This window comes from Argentina silus, assembly GCF_951799395.1.
Source record: "Argentina silus genome assembly, chromosome: 22".
Lineage (NCBI taxonomy): Eukaryota > Metazoa > Chordata > Actinopteri > Argentiniformes > Argentinidae > Argentina > Argentina silus.
The window spans coordinates 12,397,331-12,422,330 of record NC_139676.1 but is presented as its reverse complement, the minus strand read 5'-3'; the positions used below and the strand labels follow the sequence as shown (position 1 = coordinate 12,422,330).

The 25,000-nt window shown below is 46.4% G+C and overlaps 3 protein-coding genes across 6 annotated transcripts in view; all 3 read right to left on the bottom strand.

Moving 5' to 3' along the window:
- LOC310821754 (volume-regulated anion channel subunit LRRC8E) overlaps window positions 1-4,221 on the bottom strand; it is a 5,632-nt gene extending 1,411 nt beyond the window's left edge. Inside the window, exons 1-3 of one of the 3 annotated variants that reach the window (XM_083693954.1) lie at window positions 4,012-4,221; window positions 2,990-3,167; window positions 1-1,970 (exon numbers count right to left, since the gene is read on the bottom strand). The exon at window positions 1-1,970 is cut by the window's left edge and continues 1,411 nt beyond it. In XM_083693954.1, the coding sequence (XP_083550080.1) occupies window positions 1-1,970; window positions 2,990-3,130 (2,111 nt within the window). In that variant the 5' untranslated portion in view covers window positions 3,131-3,167; window positions 4,012-4,221. Of the gene's footprint in view, window positions 1,971-2,989; window positions 3,168-3,259; window positions 3,449-4,011 lie in introns of those variants that run through there. The other 2 variants (XM_083693953.1, XM_083693952.1) reach the window with 2 other exon arrangements.
- A 1,901-nt stretch (window positions 4,222-6,122) lies between these two features.
- Window positions 6,123-17,891, bottom strand: keap1b (kelch-like ECH-associated protein 1b). Of its 2 annotated transcripts, none has more exons than XM_083693957.1 (7): window positions 17,835-17,891; window positions 13,997-15,443; window positions 12,623-12,868; window positions 9,823-10,499; window positions 9,090-9,295; window positions 8,405-8,581; window positions 6,123-7,940 (listed from the first exon to the last, which is right to left on the bottom strand). In XM_083693957.1, the coding sequence occupies exons 2-7, from the start codon at window positions 14,303-14,305 to the stop codon at window positions 7,738-7,740; spliced, it is 1,818 nt and encodes a 605-aa protein (XP_083550083.1). In that variant the 5' UTR covers window positions 14,306-15,443; window positions 17,835-17,891; the 3' UTR covers window positions 6,123-7,737. The 2 variants fall into 2 exon arrangements, with proteins under 2 accessions (XP_083550083.1, XP_083550082.1); XM_083693956.1 differs by having other exon boundaries at window positions 17,772-17,835.
- A 3,706-nt stretch (window positions 17,892-21,597) lies between these two features.
- s1pr5b (sphingosine-1-phosphate receptor 5b) overlaps window positions 21,598-25,000 on the bottom strand; it is a 3,885-nt gene continuing 482 nt past the window's right edge. Inside the window, exon 2 of the mRNA XM_083693841.1 lies at window positions 21,598-23,964. Within this exon, the coding sequence (XP_083549967.1) occupies window positions 22,430-23,683 (1,254 nt within the window). The 5' untranslated portion in view covers window positions 23,684-23,964 and the 3' untranslated portion in view covers window positions 21,598-22,429. The remainder of the gene's footprint in view (window positions 23,965-25,000) is intronic.

The following is a 25,000-nucleotide window of genomic DNA, read 5'->3' as shown; positions in this document are numbered from 1 at the left end:
AGAGATGTGAGCTGGTTGTGGGACAGGTCCAGGTGCCTCAGCTTGGTGCAGTAGAAGAGCCTGGAGGGCACCTTGCGAAGCTTGTTCCAGCTGATGTCCAGCACCTCCAGAGTGCGCAGCTTGCTAATGTGATCAGGGATGTAACTGATTGCATTGTGCCAAAGGCGTAGCGTCACCAGCCGCTGGCAGTGCTGCAGGCTAAGGATCTCCTCCACCGTGGTCAGCTTGTTCTCCCTGAGGTCCAGCTCCTGCAGGCTGGCCAGACTAAAGACCGCGCTGGGGATCCGTTCCAGCTCGCAGCCCACCAGCTCCAGAGACGCCAGGTTGGAGAGTTTCTTCAGGCTGCTGAAGGCTTGGAGCTTCACCCCTTCGTTGTAGATGCACAGCCGCTGGAGCTGGGTGGCCACGTCTGCCACGCTGGGGGGGAGCTTGGTGAGGTGGCTGCGCAGGGTTAGGACCCGCAGTGCCTTGAGCTCACGGAAGGAGTCCAGGGACGCACTGCGGGAGAGCTCGTGGGTTAGAGGCCCGCTCAGGTGTAGCTCCTCCAGACTCTTGAGGGTGTACATCCACATGGGCACCTGCTCCAACCCCTCGAAGGCCAACCGCAGCACCTTCAGACGCTCCCTCAGGTGGTTCAATGCCGCAAGCTGGAGCTTAGCAGGGCAGTGGATGAGCGCCAGCTCCTGGATGGACACTAGCTGAGCCACACTGGAGGAGATGGTGACGTTGGTCAGGAGCTCCAGCTTGAGCGACTCCACCTCGGGGACCTCGAAGACGGTGTCGGGGAACCCCGGCAGCATGAAGAGGTGGAGCTCCAGGCGGTTGCTGGCGTTCCGCGAGAGGCGGGTGCGGAGCTTCTTGGCGGTCCACTCGTGGTTGAGGTTGACCTGGCGAAGGCGGCTCTCGCTGACCTCCGAGAGGAAGACGGCGAAGCGTTTGGCGTAGAGGGCGTCGTACTGGTCGCTGAGGTGCAGCAGGAAAGCAAAGTCATTCTTGACGTCCGGGATGTCGTTGATGCCCGTCTCCAATCGCACGTGTTCAAAGGAGTACTCCTTGAGAGGTCTGTGGAAGAGCCAATAGAGGGTATAGACACATATAAGTCCATATACTCCAACAAAGCAGATGTAGCAGTAGGCCAGCTTGGAGAAGAGGTGGGCTTTGTTATGGTTACAGCAGTATATGTCAAAGCCTGTCAGCTCTGGAGGAACTAAGCACCGAACCACAATCTCAATGTTGGGCACCAACGCAGCGCTGTAGATGGTGATGAGGAGGAACTTGAACACCTTGAGGGACGTCTGCAGCACGTACATCAGATAGAGAAGGTCCGCCTCCTCCACGTGCGTTCTGAACTTCTTCACCTTCTCGAACAGGGCCTTGGCCTGCTCCCCTTCCTTCTTGTCCAGGAGGGAGGCGGCCGGCTGGGGTTCCGGGCTCTTCTTCTCCGTGTTGGACTTGGTGGACGAGGACCGGAGGAGGCCCACTGTCTCCTCCTCCGTCGGCGACCCGTCAGGTACCGACTTCGACATCGTATTCTTCCTCCATATAACCATCTTCTCCTCTCCGCGCTCCTCCGACACCTCGCTGAGCGCCCGCGTGGTCCAGGGCGAGTCGAAACACTTCCCCAGGATGATGACGAAGAGCTCAATCTTGGATGATGTCCCAGGGAACTTGAACCAGAAGCTGCTGGCCACCATGAATATCATGGTGTGGATGACCACCAAGTATGGGAAGTATTTGCCATACCAGTGGACGGCCCTCTCGTAGCAGTAGTGGTTGACGAACACGTACTGGTGGATGTCCAGGTTGTTCTTACGTCCGAAGACCTCCCGGATGATGGGGCTGCTAGGTTGGACTAAGCTGTGCTCCGATGTTTCGTTCATCCCGTGCCCTATGATGTGGCTGCAGTCAATGGCCTCTGGTGTAGGGCTGCTGAAGTGGCTGGGAAGGCAGGAGATCTTTTCCTGTGTGAGCTGTGTGACAGAGGTAGGAGGGAGGGAGGGAGAGAGAGAGAGCGAGAGAGAGAGAGAGAGAGAGAGAGAGAGAGAGAGAGAGAGAGATGCAGAGCGTTATTGGAAAAGACAGATATCCAAGTATTTATGTTTACCAAAAGAAATACACTGATTTGTTTCTTTTTCTGTCCTGTGTCCTGTTCCAGTTGACTTCAAACATTAATCAGAATCAAGTGGTGAGACGACATATTGAAAGACTTCGGAATCAGTGATCCGATTTTGTTGTATCTGGGTCAGGCCAGTGCTGAGTTATACTGTCTCTGTTTTCTCTAACTTGAAGGTCACTCCTGATAAAACATTTTTGCAATGTGATGATTCTCCTGGAACAGCATTGCACTATTATATTACATTTACACTTACATTTATGGCATTTAGCAGACACCTTTATCCAAAGCGACTTACAACAATACATTTGCTTAAGTAAGACATCATTAAGTAAGACAGTCATCATAAGACAAAGTAATCAATGCTCACACCTGGGGCCATTTTTTTAAAATTAACTTTATTAACAGGAGAGAACTTGTACAGGGGGGGGGTAGCGGGGGTGAAGAGGGCTCTAGGGTTGGGGTTAGGGTTAGTATGGGGGGGTAGTGGCGGTGAAGTGGTCTTTAGGAGGGACTGTTAATTTGTATTGTACTGTCACAGTACATTAGTAATTGCTCTGTAATAGCAATGGAGCTGAGAAGTCAGTGGAATAGGGACTCTTTCTCAACTCCACGGGCCATTGCCAAATGTCATCATACAGTATACAGTACATACCTGTAGGCTATTTACTTCAGGTTCAGCCGTTGCAACCATACTACAGGGGTTTTGAATACTGCTCTGAGGTTACACCTGACTTATCAGTGAACAAAATAATCAAGTTAATGTGCAACTGCCAGCTACTATGGGTATAGTGCAGGTATAGCGCAGGCCAGCCTAATGGCATAGAGAATCATGAGTTTGGTTTCACTAGTGGTTGGTTTGAATGTTTGTTTTACCTGTAAAGTGCATCCAAACACTCCGATCATAAGCATGGCGACGCAGAGGTACTCAGAGAACACGTCCCACCATGGCTTCAGAACCCGGAACTGAGGGTTCTGTTCTGAGGCAAAGTTCCGGAATTCTCCCACCGGAATCATCCTGACCACTGTAGAAGAGGTGAAAGAGAGGAGGAGCCTAATGAGTCAAGATGAGTTCAGAACAAAAAGCGTGGCATTAATTATCATCTATAGATTTCTTATGACAACACCCCACATAATACAACTTACCTGACACAAATACAGGGCCACAGTAAACATGAGCCAGCAGGATATATCTTATATGTGAAGGATGGACCCTTATTTTGAACAAAATATATCTTGAAAGGGGTAAAAGAGGGAATATATACTGCATGATCTGTGGTGTGTTTGTCACAGGCGTCTGTAGCCCTAGCATGGAGAATAATAGGCCTGTACTGTAGTCCAAAGTGGATAAACTAGTTTGACAACAAATGGCTGACGAACAAAAGAGAGGGCTCTCTCTTTTAGGGAAGGGATACAGTTGAGGTAATCTTATCTTGGGTGTTGGTATAAGCCTACATTTAAAAGGTACTGAACATTTTTACAATGGACTTAATGTAGACTTCCTCTCTGTTGGTCAGTTGATAAGTGGCCAAACTCCAGGCACAAACCTTTTTCTTGGTTTTATCTGGGTAGCCTATTTCTTATTGGTAATGCCCCTAATAAACTGTTTAGAAACAAGCATAAAAGCAATGTATTACACTCTCATTACGGTATATTTAAGGTATATTTAAGTTAACAGCCCATAAGCCAATTCACTGATGTTGTTTGGTGTTTATGTAATGTATGGCCACTGTCCAAACCATGTGCGGAAGACACACCTGTTGAATAATTTCCAACAAAATTGAAGAGGTTGTGTTTTGTTGCTAATTTCAAATGCTACTTTCACATGTTACTTTCACAAATCATAACAAAGTGCACGTTTCAGAACCAAAAATTAAGAAATAATTATTTTGTCTTACCTGCGCTTGCGCTTGCGATCCACAGGTGACAGATAGGAATCTCTCCTAGATTTCTATCACGAGCGTCGTCCCATTGCGTGAAACAAGTCAATTAAGATCCTTTTTTTTTTTTAAAAGGTCAGAGCTCACTGTAGGAATCCACGAGAACACATGATAGTCCACAGGTAGCCTTAAAAGTCTTCCGCCTCCCACATCTGCGCCCAAACTTGTTTTCACTCAACTCACTCACGACCAGTGGTTAAATAAATAGACCTTTTTCTATGCAAGATAGCCTGGCCAAGTGGGTGGACTACAATTAATCGAGTAATTCCACACCAAAAAGCCATATCCAATTTAAATGTTACAAAAGAAAAGCCAAGGAAAGGTAAAATATTATCCGTCATTATTTCCGATATGTTCCTTTTTATTTCTTGATTCTTTATGCTTGAAGGCACGGAGGGGGTATTTTAGGGCTTTAGAATCAGCCGGCCTACTGCCTATTTGACATCCCGCTGCCAGATTCACCAAGGGAATGCGAAGTGTCAACAGCCATCATGGATATCTATAATTACTATTAATAATTTTTGTAAAACTTTTAACTCGACAATAAAGCTAACAGTATCAATACCATTTACAACAAAAATTAAACCGCTATTTTAACTATAAGTTATGTCAAATATTAATTCATCAAATTATTTACAATTCCTATATCTATATCCCATTCCTTATGAGACAATATAAAAACGTGGAGTAATCATTCCCATATAAAGTGCTTTCACGCCACCTAGTGGCTAAATTCGATTAGATAGATTCGATTCAACTTTATTGAGTACAAGTACCGAGACAGCGAAATGTAGTTTGGCATCTAACCAGGTAATGCAAATAGTGGCATAGTGCAAAAGACATGAAATTGTAGACGGTGCATGGTATTACAGTATAAGCTATTACAGTGAGTATAAATAAATGAATATAATACGTGAATATACAAGAGATGAATATCAGTATGATATGTACAGTTGAACAAGGGCAATAGGTCTTGAGGTATGTTACATATGTAAGATGTATAATTAGAGACCAATACAATAAATATGGTATGTGCAAACAAGCAGTAGTGCAAAAGCTAAATTGGAGTCCTGAGTGTGCAGCCAGTAGAGGTATGCACTGGAGGACCTCGATGGCAGGGAGTTGGGCACCAGTGATGTACTGGGCGGTTTTCACCACCCGTTGCAGGGCCTTCTGGCCGGACACAGAGCAGCTGCCATACCACACTGTGATGCAGATTGTCAGAATGCTCTCGATGGTGCACCGATAGAAGTTGACCAGGATCCTAGGAGACAAATGAGCATTCTTCAGGTGCTGATGCCAAGGTCACTGAGTTTGGTCAATGAACAGCATCCTTGCGTAGGTGGTGTTGTTACCCAGGTGGGTCAGGGAGGAGTGTAGTGCCGTGGAGATGGCATCCTCTGTTGACCTGGTCAGGCGCGTAGGCAAACTGCTGGGGATCAAGTGTGAGGGGTAGGTGGTCTTTAAGGTGAACCAGGACCAACCTCTCTAAGTGCCTCATGATGATGGGAGTGAGAGCAACGCGGCAGGAGCTTCGGAACCGGCACGACGGTTGCTGACTTGAGGCACGTGGGGACAACTGCCTGGGCCAGTGACAAGTTAAACATGTCAGTGAAGACCTCGGCCAGCTGCCCCGCGCCCAACGCCCTGAGCACACAGCCAGGGATGCCGTCAGGGCCAGCAGCCTTGCGTGCATTCACCTTGCTCAGTGCGGAGCACACATCAGTGGTGGAGAGTGTGAGGGGCTGGTCGTCTGGGGGGGGGGGCTGAGCTTTGAAGGCTAGTTCCTTGTTGTCCCGGTTGAGACTAGAGTTATATAGAGACTAGAGTTATATAGAGACTAGAGTTATAGAGACTAGAGTTATAGAGAGACTAGAGTGGCTGGAGTTTATAGAGAATTCCCTGTGCATGAATCTCATACCAAGAAGAGAAACAACTGACTCATCAGTACGAATGATGAGAACCAGTATTTTAAACGACAATTATCATATCCACGCTTATTCTACCAAACTCTCACAAGGTCTGACAAACCGGGTCTTTGACAAACGAAAGAAGCCAACGCCAAAATTTTACAATAAACATAAACTTTTAATATACAATGTGTTTTGTACAGTGTATTGTTTGCTGAAAAATTTACAAAGCAGTCTTTAAATATTCTATTATGTTTCATTTTCAACTACTAACAAGAGGAAAAAAGTCCCTTTCAAACTGAGGCAAAATCTCTACAAATGTTCAAATTTAGCATTCACAGGCATCCCTAAATACAATGCATGCTCGTTAGCAAGAAACACAACATCAGAGTCCAATTTTAATACAAAGTTGTAGTCAGTCGAAGCAAACAACAACAAGAACAGGACTGAAAACAAATAAATAAGAAACGGAGCTCTCAGAATTCTGTACAAGACTCCATGGAATATCAATGTACAAAACATCACTTAAAAAAACCTTTGTAGCTTAAACCGCTGTTACAAATACAATTCCTTAAGCAGATATTTATTTCTTCTTTTCCATTAGCTAGTGACATTCTCCTAATGGTCGCTTCCAGTTTTGTGGTTTGGCCAGATAAGAAGTAAAAACCAAATGGCAACTGCAGGGGGAGTTTTGACGTGTTTGTGTGTAGTGTCTGTGTTTGTACATTCAGTGACGCATAGTCCTGGGTTGCGTTCAGGAGGGTACCGAAAATATCGCAGATAGAAACACCATGAATAGAGCTGATCTGACTCCTTACTTTACACGTCAGAGAGGCATATCTGTTCCACACAACGCATTTCTATCTGAACGTTCCACAACGTTATTTCCCCTCGTGGTTCGCCCTGTTCCCCTCACGGGAAGCCATTGTGAGTCTCTAAGGCCCTAAATGCTTCAGTATTCCCTTCCCAAGAGTTCTCTGACTACACTCTGATGCTATTAACCCCCATGATCTATAGCCTATACATCGAGCTTGCACTAAAGGTCACTAATCTATCTTGGGGCCTGCTTAGGCCACCGTTGGTCATCTACAGTAAGTCTCCAACCCCTGAGCTCCGCTGAGTGAGACCTTCCCTTACTCCCTTGCCCTACCTCAGGCAACAAAGGGAGTTGAGTATACTGATGATAACCATGCCCATAGGCATGGTCAATTATAATGGCACTTTGCTTTGTGAAAACACTCTTAGTTCCTCATACTACAACACATTCTCTTTCTTCCAACTGTCCCCTCCCCTCCCCTAGATTTGGTTTGTCTGCACAGGCTGGTCAAGAAATAGAAAAAGTACCCCTGACTCCTACTTCAGTGGCCTCAGGCCTATAGCCTATCAAATATACAGCCCTTTCCTCCCATTGGTTAAGACCAGGGAGACGTTGGTCCAATAGGGGGTGTTGCTATGGGTACTGAGCCCATGGAAGTACATTGAACAGAATTCTAGAATTCTACGAACAAGCATTCTGAGTGTTCAAATGAACAGGTGAATCAACTTCCTGAATTAGAAACTATAAAATCAAAAACATTTTTTTTTATCATTAACTTCTCACTCAGATAACAGTTGAGAATTAAACAGGTGGTTTTTAAAGACCCGCGTTTCTACTCAAGGGGCCATGGAAGACTGAGGAAGACCTTAGTGAGAACCCCCCCTCCCCTCTCCAGACTCAGGTGCCTTTGCCGAAGGCCCCGTGTCGTGAGGCGCGGCGAGAGCCAGAGTCTCCTGATTAGTAGGCCGGTGTTGCCGACCCCGCTCCCGCCTCTTTCTCGTGCTTTTGACACTGGACCAGTTCCTTCTGACAGGGCTCCATGGTAACCGCCACGCCCACGCCGCTCCGCCCCGACATCATGCGCGTCACCTCCGACCACGTGTCAGATTCCGGTTCGTAGCATTCCACGCTGTCCAGGAAGGTATTCCCGTCATAACCACCTGGAGCGGGAAATACATAAAACAAGCAGATAAGACACAGGTACAGCCATAAGACTTCAATTGTATCACCTGTTGACTCAACATACTATGTCCCTTTAAACACTGTAAAACTGTATGAAAAATGTTTAAATACTTTTCCGTGCTATATCGTGGCGATTATTCTAACATAACAGGTCTTAAGAGGTGTCAGTTAAAACAAAGAGGTGTTTGGAGAGGACCAATAAGGGAGAGGCACTTTTGGAAGGGGATTTCCAGTGTAACTACGGTGATCGGTTGCCAAGGTTCAAAGACACAAACAAGCCACGCACTGCAGCTTGCAAATGATTAATCCAAGTCAATAAATTATTTGCATGACTGGCAACACTGCAATTCATTCTCTGCGTCCACTAAATCCCTGCCAGCCTGAGATCCCACTGGCTCAGGTGCGTCTCTGTTTCTCCTCCCGGGTTACCGCGGTGACCCACCCATCACGTAGATGCGTCCGTGGTGCGTGGTGACGCCCAGGGCACTGCGGCGGTGCCTCATGGAGGCGGTGAAGCTCCAGGAGTCCGTCTCCACGTCGTATCGCTCCACCGTGTTCAGCTGGTTGGTGCCGTCGTAACCCCCCATCACGAAGATGCGGTTGCCCAGGGCGCACACTCCTGCCAGGGTCAAGGGTCAAGGGTCATTGTTATTACACCTTTACGGGGAGGGGAATTCATGACATGGAGTGGGATTTACACCTATAGGTTGTCATCAATAACGTCAATCAATCAATCGAAATGATCTATATTATCTAGCCTATCATGGAAGATGGAGCCGTCACCATATTCCTTACAGCCATCTATTCGTCTCAGGTCTACACAAGTGGTAGGAGGCAGGGCTAGTGGCTGATTTGGGATTCAAATCAAACCTTATTTCAACAGCACACTTCGTACATAAATGCACTACACTTCACAAACAGACAGAAACAGATAAAAAAAACAGGGCACAGACAGTGTGGCAAAGTATAAACAAAGTCTTATAAAAGCCATAAAAACACAGAGTAAAATACTTCGAGACCAACAAGAGAAGGCTGGCAGTGGTACTGATCATGGTGGACTGAGAGACTAACAGAATAAAATAGATATATATATTCAGAGACAGTCCTTGTTCTCCCTCGTTCCTCACCTGCCCCGGAGCGAACAGTGTTCATGGCAGCCATGGTCTTCCATTCGTCCCTCTCAGGGTTGTAGCACTCGGAGGAGCTGAGGCGGTGGGTACCGTCGAACCCCCCCACCGCGTACAGCAGCCGGTTGATGACCGCCACGCCGACACCGATACGCCTCGTCAACATGGGGGCCACCAGATGCCAATGGTCCCGGTCGGGGTCGTACCTATGGGGCGCAGGACACACACACGGACACACAGACACACTTAGTTTGACACATAAAAACTGTTTTATATTTAAGTCATTCAGTCAGTGAAATATTGGAATGTTTGGGGGATTTTGAGTCTGAAAATGTGATGTAATATCACTTAAAGCGACTTCTTCCTGGTCTATTTTAAGTCTCTGTGGTGGGTGAAGAATAACAGTAAAATAATACTTCTCTCGAAGATAAGTTCTTCCTCATGCAATACGTGTGAGGTTTCATGACAAGCTTTGTTTTTTTAGGAAATAACTTCCAACGGACATTGGAGACTGCGGCAAACAAGCAGAGCACAGTAACTCTAATGAATTCCAATATGGTTCAGTTGAGCGCTTTCAAAAGCAGCATCTAAAACCACGCAGAGCTCTGCAGTGGGAACTGATACTGATACAACCCAACAAACCAAACTTCATAACCTTACAGTAAGGACAGAACACCAAACCACGCGGGGGGGTCGTTCCGCAGGCCTAGTCGACCATGAACCCAGAACCCACCTCTCCACACTGTTGTGATGAATACACCCGTGCGACCCGCCCACCGCGTAGATCATCCCGTCGATGACCCCGACGCCGATCCGGTTCCTGGGCACGCTCATCGGAGCGCAGGGCAGCCAGCAGTTGTTCATAGGGTTATAGCAGTCCAGTGTGTTGGAGTCCATGTTCCCATCAGGGGCGTTGTTGCGCCCGCCGACCGCGTAGAAGAGCCCGCTGATCACACAGGCGGCCAGGCCGCTACGGGGCACCTGGAGGTCGGCCAGCCTGAGCCAGGCGCCCGTGCAGGGGTTGTAGGCTTCCAGGTAGCTGAGGGACTGGCGGAAGTAACCCCCAGCCGTGTAGATGAGCTGGGGCACCTTGGGCGTGCGGCAGGAGATGACCTTGGTAGGCTTGTGGAGGGTGAGGTCCTGGAAGATCTGGGCCAGGTAGTCCTTGCACTGGGCGTCCCAGTCCAGGGACTGGAGCTGGGTCTGGAGGAAGTTGGGGGTGAGGGAGTGGCAACGGACCGCCTGGAGGAGCGCCTGGACGTAGGGCCGGCGGTTCTCGCGGTCGTAGGTCACCCACGCCACGCACGCCTGGAAGACCTCCGACTCGCAGCGCACGTTGAGCTCGTCCCGGCTGATGAGGGTGACCAGCTGGCAGTGGGACAGGTTGAAGAACTCCTCCTGGGTCGCCACCTAGGGGGAGGGACGGGGGAGACGGGAGGAGACTTATCTTAGACAGGCACTGGTTGCCCCGTCTAGAAATAAGTCGTGACGATAATTTGGGGTTAAATAAATGGGATTATCGTTTGGTTAAAACGTTAAGGGATCCGACTTGGATATCAAGAGGCTGCTTTATAAGTGCACGGTGTGGTCTCCCAAATCGGTTTACAAGTTGCTTCACTGAATTTGTATTGAATTGGAGTACAGTGCCCTGCGTAAGTAATGGGACAGTGAAGCATTTCTTCTTCTTTCGGCTCTACACTCCAAAGGTTTGGATTTGAAATCAAACAATCACTACGAGGCAAAAGTAGAGATTCTCAGCTTTGATTAATTAAAACCTCATATTCGTTATTAAAAAAAACAAAAAACTTTTGGAGTGTAGAGCCAAAAGAAGAAAAAAATGCTTCACTGTCCCATTCCATCACATTACGGTCAAACAGCATTTGTTAATAACTGGTTATCTTCAATCTGCATTCTTCCCAGCTCTGGTATTCATTGACTCATAACAATATGTCCCTCACACCCACACGCAAAGAGTGTGGGTGTGAGGGACTGAATGTGTGTGTGATTGTGAGTGTGTCTCTACAGAGAAGCGATGAGGCGCAGCCCTCCCTTTCTTTTGTTTAAAAATATGTTTTTAGGGCATTTCTGCTTTTATTGGGATAGAGACAGTAGAGATTGACAAGAAGGACGGGAGAGAGAGGAGGGATGACATGCAAGATGTGTCGGGGGTCGGAATCGAGCCAGGAACCTTGGAGGTTCCTTCCTCTGGAACAGTTTTAGTGTGACTCCCACAAGAGTTAGGAGTTCAAGGCCATGCAGGACAGGTAAACCCCATGAGTCACCCACACTCCTCCCAACTCTATGACTCATTGAACATGTAGACGGATTTATATTACTATCAGTTTCCACATGAAGGTTTGGCAGAGACTTTTGGCTATATTTTGTTGATAGCAAAATATATCTAATAATGACAATCTGACTCCAATGTAATTATCACCGTGTGTAAAGAATTGTTGAGTTTGTGCTGAATTAGTGCAAGGTCAAATAGAATGAGAATCAAGTGAGGCTTTAATAATACTGTATACTTATACAACTATTACAAGGCGAATACTTCATAGAGAAATGTTACATCCTAATAGAGAGAGATAGAGAGATGACCACTGGTCATTCAAAACAATGCTCCTCACAACATGATGATAACCTCACAACAGGACACAGGAAAAGAGAAAGAGCCTTTCCTTGACCTCTGCTTTATACATCGCCCTAAAAAGCACAGTATTTAAATTAGGAGCTGATCACAATGGATTTTATTACATCCAAACTGATGACATCACAGCTTTGACACCTCAAGACATTCCACAGAGCATTTTCCTTCTGGGGGGGATGGTAAACTTAAGAATATTGGGGCAGAATTGAAAAAAAAAAAAAACACAGGACACATCACCACAGAACAGCACAGGGCGATTGTTCACCAAGGCCAGAGGCAGAAAAGATAAACTATTAAAACAACAGCGGAACAGCTGAAATGTATTTGGTTACAATGCACCACCTCTGAGTAAGTGCCTTGTCAGGACGTGACTAAACAGTCTGAGTCAACTGAGAACAGACTGTGCCATTTCAAAGACATCAGTCAAAAACTGGCATTTAGCACATCCACTGATCTTTACAACACCTGAATTGCCTGTAGGTAAAAGTACTGACTCATTCCTATCAATTAAAGATGACATAAGCTGTACGGTATCTGTTCTATACAAGTTCCAGTGAACAGTCAGGCAGTTGGTTGTCCCCATCAGGGAAAACCCACGTAACACTTTATTTTACAGCCTGGAATAGCATAGTAAACACAGTTTTAAGCCGCGCCCTACAGAATAAAGCGATACCGAAACCCGTAAAGATCTACATGCTGAGTAAAAAACGAAGAGAAGAATCGTAAAGAGAATAATCGCTGCCATTTTTAGTTTCTCCGTTTGTTTTTATTTATTTTTCCTGTAAAACGTAATGTGTTGCGTCCATCTATAAAACGTATATACAAAGCCTATATAACGTATTTATATAGCCTATATAAACAAAGTTCGATTGGATACACCACTGACCTGACTAAAGTTCATGTAGATGTACTCGCGGGCCTTCTGGTGGAGCTCCGTGCAGCCGATCTGCTCTGCGAAGTTGGCGATGCCGATGGCGTTGCTAGGGTCCAGCTGCGTAACCAGGAAGTCGCAGCAGGCCTTGACCACGCTGTCGATCTGGTACATGACCGCGCCGTTCATCATGTGGATCACACACTTCTCCCCCATGGAGATGCTGGCCGTGTAGGCGAACTCTATCAGCCTGTCCATCACCTGAGGGAGAGAAGGGGGAGAGGGGGGGAGACAGATGTGGAGGGACAGAGAGAGAGAGAAAGAAAGAAAGAGAGAGAAAGGGAGAGAAGGAAGAGAGGGGTGAGGGGGAGACAGATGTGGAGGGACAGAGAGAGAGAGAAAGAAAGAAAGAAAGGGAGGGAAGGGGAGAGGGGTGAGGGAGGGATGGAGAGAGAGAGAGAGACAGATAGGTAGAGGGTGATAAGAGAAAAAAATGGGGTAGAGATGGGGGAGAGAGAGAGAGAGAGGGAGAGTGAGAGGATGAGGACATGGGGGCAAGAGTGGGACAGGGAAAACACGCCACGTTTCGGTCAGGGACGTGGCTCTTTGACACGCAGGCTGTCTGTGATACGGAGCTGTGCTATCAGTATCAAAGCACCTGGCGACAGAAGCACAGTTCTGGGTTAATCTTTCGCAGAGAGAGAACTGGCCGTGTTACAACGACGCATTCATTAGTCAAAAGTACATGGCTAACACAACGACACCCCAGCTCCGTGTGAGTCTCCAGAGGCGGACGCCAGATAGCGATCTACTGAGCTAACTAAACGGGCAGTCCGCATCAGCTGGAACAAAACAGATTGTGATAATGGCAGGTGTGTGTGTGTGTGTGTGTGTGGTTGGCAGCAACACAACCTCTCTGAGGAACTACATGTCGTAAGTCTGAGAGAAGTGTGATTAAAGAGGTCAAACTGATACAGTGAACACGTTTGATCTCATCTATCATGCTGTTTATTAGGCCTTCACACCAGGTGAAATACTACCGTGTTCCCTATGAGCAGCGTGATGCATGATTTTAATGTGGATGTATCTGAAAGCACAAATGAAGTTCCATTGAAAAGAACAGTCCCTCATGAGTCCCTCCCTACATTTACAGCATTTAGCAGATTATCCAAAGCGACTTACAACAATAAATTTGTTTAAGTAGGTGAATCATCTATCCAACAGTCATCATAACACAAAGTAATCAATGCTCACAGTAATCAATGCTCACAGTAATCAATGCTCACAGTAATCAATGCTCACCGTCCTACGTCTGTCACTTCCTACCCCCTGTCTTCCCTCTCCCCCCCCACCCCCTACTTCTTCCCCCCCCCTCACACCCCCACTCACCCTGGGGTGGATCCCCTCGATGGGCACCGTCTCCATGCCGCACTCCTTCAGGCCGTTGGTGAACATGGCGCGGAAGACGGGCGAGGACGACGCCAGCACCACCTTGTGCGCCACGAAGTCCACCGCCTCCAGGTCGTTGTACTTCACGCGCAGCGTCACGTCGCACAGCTGGCCGTCCAGACGCAGCTCGTTCATGATGGCGAAGGCGGCGGCCGTGTGGCTCTCCAGGGTGTAGCTGAAGATGCGGTGGCCATTGTGGGTGGACGGCGTCACCAGCGCCTTGCACTCGGTCGGCAGACATTCCGACATTTTCTCCTCCTCCTGCTGCTACTCCTCCTCAAGAACAGTGGGGGGCGTCGCTGGGCATCCTCGCACCCACCAAGGGCAAGGGCAAAAACTAGGGAAAGGTTGAAGGAAGGATGTGGAAGAGGGACAGCGGAGGGTTCTACACTCGTTGGTGTTTGTGGTTGTGTCTGAGGCCGAGTCCCGAGGTCAGAGGGTTTTGACTCTCTTCGGAGGTCCGTCAGAGACAGTTTTGGAGCACAACTTATTCCTTGAGTCCAGCCATCGTGTTCAGTCCGGTGCCTACGTAAACCTGGGATACTTCTACTTTAACTGCCAGCCATGGTTGTTGGTGCTGTAACTTGCTTTGTGATCCAGTATGATTTATTACTTCATAACAACCAATTTCCTGGAATGCCCCTGCTCTGCCCTGAGATAACCTCAAACCTTCTCTCTGGATTGTAAATTATGGGGATCAATCAAAAGGACTGAAGGATTAATTGCAGGAAGACAAAGCAGGTCCAACAGGACAGGGAAATTGTTCTAGTTCAATTGTTTATGTTGGCAAAATGAATTGTTTTTCTCCGAAAAGGGAATCCACCAATGTCTCGAATGGACAAAAGAGCAGCAAGCAACAGTCTAGACCAACAGATGTGTCTAAAGCAACATGTTTTTTTGCAGTCCCCCACACTCTGTTTTTGCCTACCTAGGAAAAATGGTATTTAAAAACCTCCCGCTAGACAAAAAAAAAGAAGAAAGAAATCAATTCAAACTGAACAGGTTTTGCCTGTGAGAATAAGCGATGGCAGGTCAAACTGGCTTATTGATTTGCTGCTCAGAGGGAAAAAATGGACGCCTCTGATATACTGCTGCGTTTTAATGGTGGTAATAATTAAGAGCATGCTCTGGGGCTACACTTGCACTGGGAGTTGGGTAGAAGAGGGATCGAGGCGGGGTATTTGTTGGAGGGGTGTAAATTAAGAGGAAAACAGGTGACAAGTGTCGTCAGTGTAACTCTGGGCCCTCAGGAATGAGAGGGGTGTGTGGAGACGGGGGGGGGGGGGGCTCAGCTCAGTTTATCAGTCCACCACAGAAGCTTCCTAGAAGGCTCAGGAATCTGTTTGCACTCTTCTGTTTACAACGAAACTCTGGGCTCTGTTGAGAACTGGAAAAAAAGGAGAGAGACAGAACAGTTTAGTGTTAGGGAAAGCGAGCAAGCGTAACTGTTTACATACAGTGGTGCCCTACAGCACTGTTTTCCCGCTCATCTTCACTGACAACTTTGTGGTCAGAGAAGGTTTTTCACTGTGGATTTTTGCTGCATCACAAACTTGAACAAACAACTGCCCGAAGCGAATGACTCAGCTAGGGACATTCTGCAAAAAGTTCCAAGCTACAGCACTGTCACAGTCACTCCTGACCTCCACACCCATTCTGGTAGATTTGAATAGTAGGTTTAAAGTTTTCACTTAGTCATTGTGATTGTGTGTTTGGACAACCCAGCCCAACTCAGGGCTGGAAGCTTGAGTGTCTGCACAGATGCCACAGAGGGGAAAGTGGGGAGGGAGCAAGAGACAGCCAAGGCTCTGATTTGAGTGACGCACTTTACTGAGGAAGACGGAGTGACTTAAATTAGGACAGAATTTAACTGGTCAGCGTGACTGAGTGTTTTGTTGCCCTGTCCTGTGACCAGTGTAGCGCAGGGGAGCAAGAGGGTGCTCATCACATACGCAGATACAAATACACACACACACACACACACACACACACACACACACACACACACACACACACACACACACACACACACACACACACACACACACACTCCACAGTCTACATTCACACTTGTTAAATCATATTACACTTCAGAGAGAGAAAAAATGGTGACTTGAGGAAAGTCATTGCTGCCTGTACAGGGAACAAGGAGTCAGAGTTACTCAGCAACGATCGTGTTGCATGCGATTTCTGTAACATAACGCAACATTACATCGTGCACTCGCAATAGTGATGAGAACAAAGCACTGACTGAGGTGCTTAAACAAGTTATATGGCCGAAGTCTACCTATTCTCCTATCTATCTATCTATCTATCTATCTATCTATCTATCTATCTATCTATTCTCCAGTTCTAGGTAGGTCAATATATGCCCTTTTCTATTATGTGAACACAAATGAAACCAAAGTAATGTATGTCGAGGTCGGATCATTCTCTTTCCTGATAACGCTTACCGTGAGGCCATCATAGCTTAATTTATGACTACAGTAGGCTTCCTGGGGCATACTGTATACGATGCTATTGCGTAGTGTAGAACTTTGAATTCAATAGTAGGTCATCTTCCACGTTTCTTGGGAAACTGTTTCACTGGTGAACAGTTGCTCAACACGCAGACGATCCCCTCCGCAGTACAGTAACCACATGAACACTCAGTCACTCATGGGAGAAATTACTCACTGATAGGCCTAGAATCCCCGGGCTAAAGTAGATACTTTCTCCGCGCCAAATATATGTTAATGTTTTCCCGCGGAGTAGGAAACATTGGTTCAATTTGACGTGCGACATGACACAGTAGTGCGCTATTCGCTCTCGTAACCGTGCTCAAATGAACAACAACCATGACATGTAAATCTGGACTGTTGCTCAAGAGTTGGCTGCGCTCAAGCCAAACTTTATCGAGGCTTTAACACAAATCGAGACAGACATTAGGCTACACCTATCATTTGACAGCATCACAACACGACTTAAGCGACTAATCTAACACGTATATAAAAATAATAGACCGCTATGGCGATGAACACAAGCATGCGATATTTTAGATGTGTTAAACCGAGATTGGGCAAAGCGCCTTCATCAGTGACTCATCTTATCTTTAACTCTAACAAGCGCAGCCTGACTGATGAGGGAGGATGGAGCAAATTATGGAACTGTATGTACCAAAACATGACCCAGAAGTGGGGCCAGTTCTTATGTAAACCGTGATAGAAAGTGCTAGTCGCGCAACTCTATATGGATCATCATAACTCAACCACAGATTCCAGACAAAGGGTGATTTCCAACCACGTCCAATAACGGATATTTTTGCTTGCTTGGTCATACATACAGACATACATACATACATACAATGTGACCATATGGTAGTGTTGGCATGCGCTGGCATCGACTACTTCACTACTATCCGTTCACAAAGAAAAGCTATGATGATTTTTAAGAACATCGTTTAGCCTAGCGTACTATGTTGCCTAATCGAATAAACGGCGGTAACGACAAACAGTGTATTAGCTTACGCTTATAAACAGAGCAGTCAAATAAGCTTGAGCTTCGCAGCCACTAACTGGCAGTCGATCCGTGAACAAAATGTTGCCAAAGCGCGATCCAAAAATATAATTCCAGAAAATAAACATTATCCTACAAATAAGGCGCAACTAAATTGCAAACAAGTATCGCTTAATCAATCATAATCGCTGTTATTTACAGAGGGGGGAAAAAGACTCACATAGCACAATTCTTCCATCGCTGTCTGTGCGCCACATAGGAACGGGGGAAAGCTGTAACTCACCATGACTAAGCATTGTACGAGCCTCATCTCGCTGCCAAAATAAAAGCGGGCCTTAAGACGACACGGCTTGCCTCCATAGACACGTATGGGCAGTTGACTCCGCTCGGAGGGAGGGGACTTTTACGGAGGAGGAGTTCTAAGAATAAAGGAAGAGGGGCTACTTCTTCTTGGCAACGCGCCCAAAGCTGTGCTGTCAATCAAATCTGTACTAAAGAAGATCAAATAACTCACATGAGACCGTTAAAGACGCCATCAAAAAAAAAAAAAAAAAAAGAAAACGGCCACATTTTACGCAATATAAATATTAATTGGGTGAAATTGTTTGGATCCTGTCATATAGACTGTGTGAGCTGAGCTGTGCTGACATGGAACATAGCATGAATGAAGTGCTGACGATGGACTTCTGAATAAAAGCTGAGTTATAGTAATCATAACAATATAACCCAAAGCAAAGTTTGCTCTGCTTTAAACAACCATTGTATGAATAATGTAATAACCTTTTTGAGTTTTTCTGACCAAGCACTGATTTGTCATTGTTGGGTAACTAATATCATCAACATGAGTCGGCTGTTTTGTACCATATGACATGGTAGTGCAATATAAAATACAATACAAACTACAGTATAATTTAGCCATTTTATATATGTATATATATGCAATCCAAAGACTATTGCCTTACCTGGTATAGCCCACTGTTCTACTATGGTATGGTATAGCCCACCTTGTCCAGGTATCCTCCTTCTCTCCTCCTAAATTGTCAACTCATCCTGAAGGATGAGCCTCTACTTGATACCATCACCATGAATGTAATCTGCTTGTTCCAAATGCTGACACACAAATACGTTTTTTTCCCCCTGGGAATCTGGGGCTCTGTGTAGAGAAAATAGACTACGTAATTCAAGCAAATGCAGGACGTTCCAGATACACACCCACAAGGTGGCACTGTGAGCTAACGACTGTCAAGGATCCGCCTGATGGTTGTCTAAAAAACAAAGAAGGCCTACCCTGCTTTGCTTGGCCTATCTCAGTGTTGTGTCCTGTTGACACCACACTCAAGCCCAAGGGTGACAAGCATCTTCCCAAGATTGTAGAGAGATACCTTCGGTGAGGATGAGTCTGCAGAGATTTGAGTAACCCACAGACTTGAGTAACTGACACGTAACTGATCAACCAGGCCTACTGACGCGTGAAGAGAGTGAGTTGAGGTGAGGCGCTTGCCATTTTAGGTCAATTCAGAATCATTACTTTTATTATTAGGCGTTAAGAGATAATCCATACTTGCAAAGTCAATCGGGACAAAAGTCCAATATTTGCTGAAAAAGCCCTGAGACAAACCCAACATTGCATGAGAGGCCTGCTAAACTCAATCACTCATGTCCATTATGAAAAGGTTAACACTTCTGCTTGAATAAGAATCAATATTCAAGCTTCGTCAGTGATGATGAATGCACCTAATTGTGTTAGACACCTGGGGGAAATATTGAATCAGCGTTAGTCTGCTGGTACCAGCTCATCTGTAAAATTGAAACTGGGCCATTCTGCCATTCATTCGCTGCAAGAGGGTTACCTTGGGGCTTTTGTTGGGCATTCCTGGGCACGCTCCATAATGCCTGCCTCCACATCCTCACGCCCCTAACTTTACCACAGCTTGCTGCTCCTTTTGTTATACAATACAGCCCCAGGAGGAAGCCTGCATTAGGATAATTGACTGACCTATCACCTTTTCACTGGCTCAATGTGTACTCAACAAGTGGGAAAACACCTGTGGGGGGTTGTCATGTTAGCTAACAGAATTGAACCAGGTGTGTGTGTGTGTGTGTGTGTGTGTGTTACATCACATTCATTTGCTTTGCTAGCTCGCTAGATCGACTCACACACGTTCTAAATAGTCCTTTTGGGCTAAATAGGTAATGGCCGTCACAAGTGTGTTACATGTTGTAAAAGCTGGACAGAGGTGATTTGTTAGTTTTGTGCTTAGCTCTATGTACACACCACACGGTGTGATGTTAGCTTTGTGTGGGTTGACCACAACTTCTCTGTGAAGGTTTTCGAAACGGCTGGTATGGTGTTCCTGTTTGCTGACTGTACTGTATGCTATTTGCTTGTACAGTAGACTCATAATTCATCCACTTGTCCAGAATTGCTGGGATTGTCGGTGGCACACTGTGTACGTGTCAGCGGTGTGAATGTGTGTAAGCAGTACTATAGAAACCGGTAATCCTGAGGTATTTGTTATCTCACAATGGCAAAGCACATTTAACAAACTAGAGGCTTTAATCCTGACATACTAAACTGTGGGGGAGATTGGTTTTGATTTAAGGCCATTATTTAGGGCATTATTTCTTAGACACAACAAAGGAAACAACTCGAAACCTCTAAAGAATCCCTTTGTAGTAACCGTAGTAACCATACTGTACAGCGGATTAGTAATTTGTTTAGGATTACGGTTCTGTGTAAATCGAGGCTTCCTCCCCACGTCTGTGTCTAAGACAGGTTAGAGAACGAGGCTAGAGCCGGCTGAATACGGCCTCTCCCTTTTACAGAGTTGACCTTTGACCTTCGAAGCGTAACAAGCGTGGATTGTGTGTCACGAGCGTTGAGACGACCCTCCTCATTTCTTCCTGATACACAGGTTAACAGACTCAGGAAGAGGATGGGTCAGGGGTCTGGCTTTGAAGAAAAGGAGCTTTGTGTGGAGCAGGTCAGGAGCTATGAAACATGTGAAGCTTGCAGAGGCTACAGTATCTAGGGCAATGCTATTACCAGATGTGGTAAGGGGGGTCCCGTAGACTTGCTTCCTGTAGCACAAGAACTGCTATTCCACTTACACACTTACTACTCTGCACGCTTAGGAACACACACACACACACACACACACACACACACACACACACACCTTTGAAATGTTGAGTGAAATGCAAACAGGTTTTTCAGAAAACATTTAATTTCGTCAGTGAGGATAGAGAATTTTTTGATACAAAATACATGCCATTTGCAAACCATATGAAATTCCATTAGAAATACAAAAATACAATGCTCAATACACAACATACAGTACAAAATAGCATACCATCTCATTCATGAGTCATCAAAGATGTATAGAACTGTAAGGTATAGAACTGTACACCTTTGTAGACTTTCTGTTGGTTTGAAATGCTAGACAACAATGTAGAAAAGATATACATTCAGATCCATACACTTGAAAGGAAAATTCTCCAGAGTAACAAAGAATGGTTGCGAAAGAGTACGTTAGAACTTATAATTGCACTGTACAGAACTGTTTCTCCCCATCTTTGTTATGGTTTCATTGTGGCGAGTACAATCTTGTCTATCAAACTGCCTACGCAGCTGCACGTTGGTGACATTGCATCGTCTATGCAATCTTGCATAAATGCATATTGAAATGTACGCGTTTGATAACAGAAAAATAATCTTCATGCCATCTGCATAAGGACTCATTTCTAGTTGAGTTTATGATGGCGTTGTTGTGTAGCATTGTCTGATGGCGTCTAGTGGTTTTATTCAAGTGGGTGCTGTGATTTAAAGCATGAAGAGGTGACTGATGTAGAGCAACCAAACAGACTTTCCACTTAGCACTTGACTGGGCTATGTTCAGTGTACCACCAACCACTAAAATAACCTGTTTTCTACTAAATGATAACTCGCTCAGTGCCCACAGCCGTGCCACAGTGGTTTGGGGTAGGCGTTGGTTCCTGTGTCTGTGTTTTAAAGAGCAGTTAGTGAACACGCCATCCACTCTCTCTTTCTCTCTCTCTCTCTTTCTCTTTCTCTCTCTCTCTCTCTCTCTCTCTCTCTCTCTCTCTCTCTCTCTTTCTCTCTCTCTCTCTCTCTCTCTCTCTCTCTCTCTCTCTCTCTCTCTCCCTCTCTCCCTCTCTACTCTTTAGGCACGCTGTGTAACGGTATAGGTTATCAGCACTGGAGTCTGGGACCAGTGTGGATCTTCGAGCCAGCGAAATCCAGGTGTCCACACAGACATTCGTCCGTGTCGTTCCCTCTTTAGGGCATTTTGAAGAAAAACAGGAAATGAAAACACAAAATGGAGGCATGAAGTGAGGCTTATTTAAGCCAATGAGCATGGGCGGTTTGCTCCCATTAATTCAAATGTAAATAGAACCGAATGTCCTCTGCTTTGACACCGAGTGAACAACACTCGTCAATGAGACTAAATCCAGGGTTGCTCTCTCGATGCGTTGATGAGTTGATTTAGTGCAAAATCAGTTACGGAAGTGTTATGTGTCTACAAACAAAGTTGCTTTGTTCACATTTCGGTTCCTTCCACCTGGCATGACGCTCCTTTGATGTGCTAACTTGCCGATGTATTGCTGCAATCGCAACACTATCAACTCGATGAACCGAGAGATATGCCTAGACTTGATGCTATCTCAACACCTGTAAGCTATATTCAGCGCCACTGTACCCCTTCTGTCTTTATAAAGCTCTGCTCCAAGTTTGCCGGGATGCTGTGTGTACACTGAGAGCAGTATGCTACGAGGGGCCACCCAGAACACTCATATTGTCCGGCCTCCTTTAAGTTCATTGGCTCCGTCACAGAGCGGTCCAATAGGAGGCCTCGATCAGGCCTTGAAGAGCTTGGGGTAGATGGCTTTGATGGGCGACGGTGTGGTATTGACGTTCCCTGAGGAGATGGTGGTCTCCAGCCCCTCCAGCTTCTGCGAGGCGACCTCTGTCTTACTGAAGCTGCACTCCAGAAAGGGCACCCCGATCTTCTTCACTTGCCCGTCCTTGGTCATCAGACACGGGCGGCAGAGCAGCTTCAGGATGGCCCTCCTTATGTCCTTACTGGTCAACGTGTAAATGATGGGGTTGAGGAGGGAGTTGACCATGGCCACGCCCAGGAAGTAGTCAGCCTTTAAGAGGAGTCGGCAACTGCGGGCGGGGCAGAAGAAGTCGAGGAGGAGGAGGACGAAGAGGGGCAGCCAGCAGGCGATGAAGACCCCCAGCACGATGGTGACTGTCTTGAGGAGGGCCATGTACTTCTGGGACTTGCGCGCCAGGCCTTTCCGCAGGCTGCCCGTGCCCAGGCGCTGGCGCTTGGTGTTGGAGCGGACAATGCGGAAGACGCGGGCGTAGAGCACCACGATGGCCAGCAGCACGGCGCTGAAGACAGACACGCAGCAGAGGATGTAGCTCTTGGCGTAGAGCGGGAGAACCGTGGAACACTGGTCCAGGCGGTGCATGCAGTTCCACCCCAGGATAGGGAGGACCCCCAGTAGCCCCGACAGGGCCCAGCTAGCCACGATCAATGCCCACATACGTCCCCGCTTCGCCCCGTGGTATGGCCGCATGGTCACCATGGTAACGTGGCGCTCGATGGCGATAGCCAGTAGGCTGATGATGGAGGCGGCCAGCGTGATGAAGACCCCGCCCTCCCTCAGGAACCAGATAAGCGGCGTTAGCCGTAGCGTGTTGGGTCCTGACATCAGTATATTCGCCATGTAGGTGACCCCGGCCAGCAGGTCCGACAGGGTCAAGTTCCCCAGGAGGTAGTACATGGGCAGGTGGAACTTCTTGTTTTTCCAGATGGCCAACAGGACCACGGCGTTCTCCAGGACGATGAGCAGGCAGACCACCAGGAAGGCGATGCCCTCTGGCTTCAGGCCCTCGCGGTAGCGGTCACCCTGCAGCTTGCCTGTGTAGTTGTAGTGTTCCACGATGACGGAGTTGTCCTGGTACTGCCAGAAGAAGTGCAGGAGGCTTGAGGAGGAGGAGGAGGAGTAGGAGGAGGAGGAGGAGGAGGTAGAAGGGGTGGTGGTGGGCACGGCCGTGGTGGCGGCAGCCCCTGCATATGCTGCCCGGGAGGCCTCCATGGTTCTGTTGAGTTGGTTAACTGTTATGTGTTATTTGGCTACCCTTATCATGCTTCAGCTACAGGTCAATACAAGTCAGAGCAAGAGGCACCAAGCTCTACCCGAGGCTCCAGAAATGAATTAATATGTTCTGTTGTTGATATAATCCACTTTGTAATGTGTGACATAGCCTGGCTTTATTTTCCCAAGTCTCTGGTCCCAGGTGTATTATGCGGTCTGTCGCCACTAGGGGGTGCTCCTGAGCTCTGTTTGGAAGGTTCTTGAAGGACCATCAGGTAACACTGTGAAATTGAATGAGAGAGACAACGAGATTATAACAAAGATTTTTTTTTTTTAAGTATTAAAAGTATTACAAAAAATAAAAAACTTTATCAAACATGTATATATACATTTACATTTTGCAGTTACATGTTTACATTTTACTTGTTTTCAAATATGTTTAATTTCTCATTCAAAATGAATCGTTGGAGTGGAGCAGAATGGAGCAGAATAGTGATGATCGTGACCACTTATAGTTTAACATGTATTGAGTGAGTATACGAACAATGACGCCTCACATAAAATGTTTGCAAATGTGATTTATTCCAGTTTTACAGTTGGAACGGTGAGTTGGACAGAATTGTGACGTGCCATGGCCACTTAGGACTACTTAATTGAACGTTTTTGCGAAATTGAACGTTTTTGGAGCGAGTGTATGGGTAAAAAAGACGGCTCATGCGAAACACACACTCAGTTCACGACAGCAATCAGCGTCGGAATGAGAACGTGCGTGCGTACACTTGGCACACATTGGACCACTTTTCCCCGCGGCATCATAATTCCATTTTAACAGTCAAGGTGAAGTGTGAGTAGATTTGTAGTGCTGCACACATGCATTTCTTGAGTTCTGTGACCACTAGATTAGAGTACAACATAGAATTGACTCTGCAATAGTGTATTAATGCTCCATAATGACTGACATCAACGGATTTAAATGCTTTGATCACATTGTTTATATCAGTAATATATAACACATGCCATTTAGCTGACGCTTTTATCCAAAGCGACTTACATATTAGAAAACCATTAAGTGTAATTTGGGTCGCATTCTTTCCAGTCTTGTCGTGAGAAGGGATTTGTCTCTTAGATTCTTGACTCACGTGTTAACATTTAACAAATGGTCTGTCAACATTAACTCACGTTCAATTTGTAGCCATTAAGGTTGATGGTGGGAAAACAACTGAAAAGGTTAAACAAACAACTCAAAAATGCCCTCTAAAAATTTTAAAATGAGATTGAAAATGATATTGATGAAGGCTGCAGCTGATCTTGAAAAAA

What these genes read in the sequence shown, in the direction of transcription:
- keap1b (XM_083693957.1), bottom strand. Translation starts at nt 14,305, where the DNA reads ATGTCGGAATGTCTGCCGACCGAGTGCAAGGCGCTGGTGACGCCGTCC. An exon ending in TCGAGGGGATCCACCCCAGG is followed by an intron (nt 12,869 to 13,996) that starts GTGAGTGGGGGT and finishes TCTCTCCCTCAG; the next exon opens with GTGATGGACAGGCTGATAGA. An exon ending in CGGACGCATCTACGTGATGG is followed by an intron (nt 7,941 to 8,404) that starts GTGGGTCACCGC and finishes TTCCCGCTCCAG; the next exon opens with GTGGTTATGACGGGAATACC.